The 8,418-nt window shown below is 42.6% G+C and overlaps 1 protein-coding gene across 1 annotated transcript; it reads right to left on the reverse strand.

Moving 5' to 3' along the window:
• Window positions 1-5,513: 5,513 nt before the first annotated feature.
• Window positions 5,514-7,600, reverse strand: LOC123082920 (F-box/LRR-repeat protein At2g43260). The gene is made up of 2 exons (XM_044505118.1): window positions 7,382-7,600; window positions 5,514-7,255 (listed from the first exon to the last, which is right to left on the reverse strand). Exon 2 carries the CDS (start codon window positions 7,241-7,243, stop codon window positions 6,101-6,103), a length of 1,143 nt encoding a protein of 380 aa, XP_044361053.1. The 5' UTR covers window positions 7,244-7,255; window positions 7,382-7,600; the 3' UTR covers window positions 5,514-6,100.
• Window positions 7,601-8,418: the final 818 nt, after the last annotated feature.

Raw genomic sequence — 8,418 nt, forward strand, 5'->3', positions numbered from 1 at the left:
GGGCCGGGCCTGCATTCCACTACTGGAATCGCCGCGCATGCCAAGTTCTCAAGGTTTGTCGACTTTCTTTCATCGGGTGATCCTACAAAAAGGAACTCGGCGACAAAAAGAACTCGACAAACGTGTGCTCCATGTGGCCTCACTGTTAACCGCCCCATCCTGTCTATCACCCTTTGCTGAGTTCTACTCCCTCCGTAAAGAAATATAAGAGCGTTTACAGAGCGAGTACTTACATACTCGACAGTAGTTAATTTCCATTTTGCCGTTCCCAATAATAAGAACTCGGCAATATTATTTAGTGATTGCCGATCTAGTCCAACCTAGTCATGTCCAAGTTCCGTTGACACTCGGCAAAGTAGGCGATTACAGCAGTGACAGGAAGACAGGGACGATCAAAGGGGGGCAAGGGTAAACTCATAAAAAAAAATTAAGACATACTTGACACGGGGCGGGAGATGAGACTCACCACGCATGGCTGAACGCTTCTCGGGAAGAAAGCAGTGAGCAGCCTCATGGTGAGAGAGCAAAAATTCCGATGCAAGTGAGGGGGAAATCCCTTGGGGTACTGTGCAAGGAGGAGCATGGGCGGTGGGAAACTTGAAGCACTGTAAGGGTGTTCAACTGTGAAGAGAAGTGCAGAGACGTAATTCTAAGGGCGCTATCATGAAGCTATGTGGCGATTGTGAAATGAAGACAACTCAAAAAAAATGAAGGAAAAAAAATGTCCTCCTACCCCTTGCTTTTTATTCTTCTCTTTGTTTTTGATTTGATCCAGAATTTGTGCAGGTCTGTGTGCTGACTCACACTACGATCTCTCGATGACAAGGGCGTGACAGTTGGTATCAAATTTGGGATGATCTCGTGGCGGTTCAGCCTTGGTGCCCACAGATTTGGGCACTCCCTTAAAATCCCTTGTCGACCACTTTCTTTGCGATTGTGGTGTGGTGGTTGTTTTCCTCTCGGACAGCACGGACGACGTTCGTTTCTGGCCGCGGCGGGGGTTATTCGGCTACAGGTTTGGCGTCCCCTGTGGTTGTTCATGATTCTCTGCATGGGTATGAAATTCCAGCGGTGGAACTTGATCGGCGTAGTTCACGGAGGAGATCAATTTTATTCATGTGAGTCGAAAATTGTTCATGTTTTCCAAATTTATTCACATTTTGAAAATTTGTTCACAATTAAAAAACATTGTATGGAACCAAGTTTTTCAAAATTAGTTCACAATTCAAGAAAAATGTACAAAATTCAAAAAATATTCGCAATTTCAAAAAATGTTCAATTTTGAAGAAAAAATCACGCTTTCCAAAATTTGTTCACTTTTAATAAAATTACAATTAATAAAATTCTCAGAGTTTGAAATTTGTTTGCAATTTTAAAAAATGGTCACATTTTTTGAAAAGAAGATTCAGGTTTTGCGAATTTTGTTCACTTTTTAAAAATTTGTGCACGATTCAAAAATATTGTTCGGAATTCAAAACAGTTCGCAATTTTAGGAAAGTTTCACATCTTTTGCAAAAAAAACTTGTTCATGCTTTCTAAAACTGTTCTTGTTTTAAAAAAACTGCCTTGCATAAATTTGTTCACTATTCAATAAAAATTGTTCAGAATTCAAAACCTCTTCACAAATTTCTAAAAAATATTTTTTTTCAATAAGGTTTTCGAATATTTTGAGTTTCAGTTCAGATGAGTGCCAATCTGCATGTGCTGCAAATTTTTGGGTGTTTGAAACTACTCTGCTAGTCTGAAAATACTTCACTGAAACCGGTCTAGTCTGAAACTTTTACTAATCTGTTTCAGTTACGAATTCAGACTTGGAAATGGTCTGAAGTGCTGTAGGGTTACAGACACTAACTAGTAAAAGTTTTTTAAATCAAAACAAATCAGTAGGTGGTCAACAGGCACGACATTGTGACTGTTGGATTTATGGATAAATGCTAAAATCCACACTGAACCTTGATATGGAAACAATTGGTTTCCATTCTACTGTGCTTTGATTCACAAGATCCAGTTCTTCAATTTAATACCATATATATGCCGGTAGCTAGTGGAATACTTCAGAACTTGAAAACCCAAACCAGTTCAGTCTGCCTAGTTCAGCTTCACAGAGAAGATAATGATTTATGTTTTTTAGCCTACGGTAATTGTTTCGGGTAACGCGTGGACAAAATTCAGGTTCTGTTCCACAGCACATTCTCTACATTGTTTTGATAGACTGAAACAGAACAACAAAACTCAAGTTCCCAACTCAGTGCAAGAACCACCACATCTGTACCGACACCATCTAACAGAGATGCAGCTAGCAATGTTCAAGTAGTGGCCATTGTCAACGCATTTTTACAGACTAATGGCATGTATCATGGTCAAACAATTTCAGAATTTTAGAACCGTGATGCCTAAGCAAATAGGTTCATATACTGTCAGAAAGATGAAACCAAGCCTAGCTTGCAGAAACACAAGAACTGCATGCTGGGTTTTTCTGAACCCATATCTCAACAAAAGGAACTGGCTTCTAATGCTATTGTGCCCGAGGCACACTACACCACGGTTGTTAATTGAAGGCATTTTTATAAGGGCACTTTGTAAATGCCTCAAAATTGTGCCTAGAGGTGGCGTTTTAGAAAAATGCCTCAGATTGATGCAGCTTTGAAGGCGTTACGGAAAAGTGCCTTGGTTGATGTAGCTTTGGAGGCACTTTTGGAAAACGCCTTGGATTGTTGCAGATTTGGAGGCGTATTAGCAAAATGCCTTTGATTGATGCAGCGTGGCAGGGCCGGCAGCGGCAAACTGGTCACATACTGCGGTTGATGCGGGTTGCTGTACTGCTGCAGCGCGACCGTCAGTGTTCAAGCTTGCATGAGTCTCTCTCTGGGCTGTGCTGCTTGGCCGTCGTCGTTCAATCCGCCGCCGATGAGATCATTGGCATATCGGAGATGAGCTGCATAATGATTTTTGATCGGGGGACAATGCTAGTCTGCAGATTCTGTGGAATTTGGTTCGAAAGAATCTGACTACTGCAAGGCTCCAGGGAACTGAAGAATTGTTCACTTGTCTAAGGTGGCGTGAAAGTTCCTGGTGGGGACTGGGGACGTTAGCGACAGCAGCGGCTGGAGGTTGATGACAACGAAATCTTCGATAGTATTTATGATATTGATTCCGTAGTAAATCACAACTTCGCATTAGTTCTACTGGTCGTGAATGTGAGGCTAGCAGCGATCGGTCCTGGTTCGAATCATGTTATTGCCAATTAATTAAGATTTTTCGTTCCCGGCTGAGCTTTCTACACAACCGATTAATTTAGTCCCATACCGCTTAGCCAACAAGAGTCGGACGTGTTTAAAAGGGAGAAATGTGTGCACAGTTCCACAACTACTTAGACATCCAGCTGAGAGGATATATAGCATAGTTTTCAATTAATCGTCCAGTCCGATCCCTACCAGTGCAGATCAGATTAGGATCTAGGTGTTAGAGGCCCAGCTTTAGAATAATAAGCAGCTAGCCAGCCTGGTAGTGGGCGGGGCCCATGGCGGGAGGGGTGTACATGGAAAACGGCTGATGAGTTTTTTACACTTAGCGGCGCTATCTGAAATTGCCAGGGAGCTTCCGAGGCGTTTCTTAAAAACGCCGTGGATGAAACACCTTTGGAGGCGTTATTGTAAATGCCTTCGTTGCTCTTTCCCTTCGTGATCAACTCTAGCGTTTTTGGTAAATGCCTCGAAAGAGAATTGAAGGCGTTTTCAACTCATACAGAGGCATTTTATTATGCCTCGTAACCTTATCCGTGTTGTAGTGGCAGGGACACTTCTGAAGAGGTGGACAGGAAGGCGACTTCTAGGGCGGCGTCTCTCTACTCTGCATCGACATCCGCATACCGCAGCGCCGTGTGGGCTGAATTAGCAGAAAAATCTTGGACTGGTTTGGGTTTTCATGCGCAACAGGTGCTGAAACAAGTTTAGATAAGAATATAAAAAAGAAAAAACACAAAATGTTCAGAATTCTATCTATGTGAAAACACAAAATTCAGTCTCTGCTGATGAACTAAAACTCTAAGCAGAATAACAAAACTCAAGTGCTCAACTCACTGCAAGAAGCACCACATCTCCAGTATGACTATGTGGTTCAATCATCATCATCATCATTTTATAATACTAATATTTTTTTATTAATATCTTTGTTATTAATCATATCAATATTCCTATCATCCAGGTCATCTTGTGGTCTCTGGCTGTTAGATTACATGGAGTACTTCACGGGAGATAGTTTGTCCGACACTCCCGAACAGGTATATCTTGCATCGTATCATGATACTAATTATTTCGTGTTGTGTCATAATGTGATATGGTAAGATTTGAATTCAAAATTATTGTTTATTTAGTTTTAATGAATGATAATGATTGATGTATTTCTAAATGCATGCATCATTGTAGATTTTATTGCCTTGTGATATTCTTGGGTTATTTTTATTGTTCGTCTTGGACCAACATAAAAAGGTTGTTTCTATTTTGGACCTGCTTTCAATACCTACTTTCAGAAAGCATATATTTGAAACTATGGTCAATGATCTAAACCTTGCAATCCAAGCTGCAAACCCTGCCTTCAAGGATGACATTTTGATATGGGGATGCAAAGTTCCTGATGTTCCCACAAACTCATACGGGTAAGAATCTTGTCAATACATCACAATCTTAATTGATTCATTCAATTCGCATGTAACATTTCATACATGCAGTCCCTTGTCTGGTTATTTGGTTTTCAATTTAATGCACTCATGGCACGATGGGACGCTACATTTTCTGGTACCCAAGGTATGTATTGCCACCATGCTCATTTCTACACACGTTACTCATGTTTTTTCAATAACAATGTTATATAATGCATATGCAGGATGGTTTTGAACTGAGAAGCGATTTTTGGTTCATATTTTGAAGTATGAAGAGAATGAAGTTCTAAACAATATCCCAGTCTTAGAACAAACCATTATAGATCGTATCAAAAGATGGACCTTCCAGAGAGGATCATCATCAAATAATGAGTACTAGATAATGTTGCTTAGTTGTTATTTTTAAGTATTTTGTAGTAAGTAACAATTACAATATATTTATGTGATCATTTATTTCTATGTGAAGACATGTGTTTTGGTTGTGTGTTACATGCGCGATTTTTTTCATTTTATTTTCGGAATTTTGGGATCACAACATTTCAACAATGAAAGTCTTTCACCGGTCAAACAGGACCAATGACTTGATCTAAAATAAATTAAGACATTGAAATCATTGTCCGTGACACGTATTTAAATGTCCAGGTAAAATCATAAGACGGAGTTTATGTTTTTATTGTAGTACAAGATTAGGATACGTGCGCTGCACGTGCACGCTTACTAATAATAACAAATGAGAGAACTCGACTGATTGGTAAGAGGAGTGTTTTTTCACAGTATATTCAGATCTGCAAAAAAGAATTGGAGAAGTGGGGTATCAATCCCCATACCTCTCGCGTGCTAAGCAAGCGCTCTACCATCTGAGCTACATCCCCTGATATGAAACAATAATTAACAACATAATACCTGTGATAATATGGCACAGGACATGCATGGCTAGTATGACCGTAACAGCCTGACAGCGGAGCCCTGCTCAGGCGCCAACAGATATATCGGTAAAAAAGTCACTAACAATAAAAGCAAAAGACCACAACCATACACTAAAATAACACTAGCTAACAGCAGCCTAGCTAACTACAATATCACCAGCCCTCCAGCAGACTACAACAAGGTGATTAAGATTGCACATCTTGTGACTTACTCCTGCCAAAAAATATCCCTGTGGGCACAAATTGTCACCATGCCTTTTGTGCTTTTTTAACATGCAAACTGAAAGTAATCATGGGGAAAACAGTTCTATGGCATAGATACTCCATTGTTTACACCATCAACATGATGCTTAAGGTAGCATGAAAATTTACAAGCACCAAATGATTCCGTCATCCAAACTGTTCAGTCCTTCTAGAAGTACCAAAACGTAGACATGACATGACTGGACAAAAAAAAGATACTCTTCAAGCGCACAGCAATCAAGTAGTCCAAAGCATTAAGATGGAGCATGGCATCTTATAGCACAAAGGCGAATGGAGGCTCCTTGTTCATAGCTTCCTTTTGTGTCTCAAACAATGGGAGCGAAATCATGCTCTCTTGGAGGCAATGCCTAGTAAGTGTCAAGAAGTTCCCGTGCTCTTTGCTTTCTACATTGCCTAAAAGCACACCATCAATGTCGCAATGCAAAAGACGGCAAGGACACTGCTCAATCAATAGCTCACGCTCGTTGATCATAGCCATTTTAGGAATCTCTATCCCCTTCAAATTAAGCGGTGGTGATACCTCCATCACTAACAAGTTAATCTGGTATTGAAAGATCCACATCTCGGCATCATAGTCCCGCAACACCCAAACATCTAAAGTGACACAGTTATGATCAGTGCGACACAAAGCAAGGGTGTTGCCCGTATCCAACAATGACACATAATCGCCCAGTTGTGCTGGGCGGCTCATTTGTCGGAATGTCTCAGCTATGGTGTCAAATACCGTTATGTTGAAATCCATTAGCCAATGCAGGTTACCACGATGGAGGATTGGTGGGCATTGGTAGGACCAGATAGCAGGAACAAACCTTTGTTCTGAAACTGCTGGCCATTGGATGCATCTTGGCTGGTCCGATCCCACTGTGAGGACGAAGTACTCAAGCAACTCAACTGCTACATCGCCCTTGGCGGCGGCGTTTATTGGGTATGACACCCATAGCACTCGGTGTTCTCCAGATGGGTGGTGCCGATAGAAGCCGACTAGGCTGACGGCCATGGTGTTTGGTTGTCGTTGAGGAGGATGTGGCATGGACGCCCACTTGTGGGTGGCCGGGTTGCAGATGTAGTAATGGGATTGCCGCGATAAGATAAGGAGGCCATCACAGATGGCGTGGTGTACAATGGTAGCGGATGCGTATTGGAGGACGGGTTGCATCTTTAGATCATTGGAGGCTCCGACGACACGGCAGATGTCCTTTAGGGGTTTGATGATGGGGAGCGAGTGCTGGCGGCGGTGGTGGCCAAGGATGAACGCGTCGGTGGAAGTGCCGCTGTGCCATGACTTGCGGACGGCGCGGCAGCGGAGTACATCTTTGACAGGCAAGCGGACAAGGATCTCATCGACGACGAGCCACTCGGGCAGGTCGTCCAAGACGGTCGAGCCGACGCCGAGCATACTGATTTCTCGCTGGGAAAAAGAAAAGAGGAGGAAGAAGAAGAAGCAAACGTTTAGTACGATGCGTCCAAGCTTGGAAAAGTGTTCCTAGAAAAGAATAAGAGGAAAAGCAGATAGAGACCAACTGAAGGGAATTACTCTACTCTGGAGAATGGACGGAGAGAGCCTATGTGTTGGTGCAGCCTCGACGTTGACGAGACAGCCTGCCGCCCCGTCTTCCAGCGAGGTACGTACGCTCGCAAAGCTGGATCAAAGCTTGGCTGCTAGATCGACTATACGCAGGGAAAGCTCAACTAACAACCGATTTCGCCGGACGGCCGCAACTCACGTACACGCGATTTCCTTTTCTTCCTTCACGCCTACGTGGGCTTCAAAAGTTCAAAGTTTTCCTTTCCTTTATATTTAATTTATAGATAGAACAGATTACATCGACTAGGACTAGCCGACTCGGCGTCCAACATGACTACGACTTGGACTTTGTGAACGACAGCCAGCGTATTGGCATTGGGTTCAACTGAACGTTTTCCTTGTCACGTATGGTATAGATCCGGTTTTAATTTTTTTGAAAAGGAGGCATTTTTTTTGCCTTAACCATTAATTAAGTACATGAGAGTTATTCAATTAATTAGAGAAAAAACCCAGATGAAAGCCGTCACAAACCGTTGAGCGGCACACACAAATATCCCACACACACTTCTTCAAATAAGGCCTTGTCAACACAACACACAGGCATCATCGTCATAACTACTCCCCTAGAAGACGACATTGCCATTGGTAAACCTTGAAAAACAACTTGGTCTTCACCAAAGACACCTGTCGATCCAACCCACATTGTAAAGGCCATGTGGAGTCATACGAAAAATCACTCTAGAACTCAGTGACCTGCGACAGGACATCGCAATCTCCGACTCTAAAGAAGAACAACGAAAGAGAACTAGGCAAGGCTAGTGCCGAGGAAGATCACTAAGCGGACCAGTTGTTGTCCATCATGGTATGCCATCAGGACCCCACCACCGCAGATTCGACTTCACATAAACAAACAAGCCGAGGCAATCCTACTGACATGCCGAAGAAGAGCTGACTACCTCAACCATTTGCCACATCTCCGACATCGCTCCTCCCGCCGTCATTGCCACATAGGCCTCAACGCCAACACTGTCGCCTTCCACTGCACT

Source organism: Triticum aestivum, chromosome 4A (genome assembly GCF_018294505.1).
Source record: "Triticum aestivum cultivar Chinese Spring chromosome 4A, IWGSC CS RefSeq v2.1, whole genome shotgun sequence".
NCBI classification, from domain to species: domain Eukaryota; kingdom Viridiplantae; phylum Streptophyta; class Magnoliopsida; order Poales; family Poaceae; genus Triticum; species Triticum aestivum.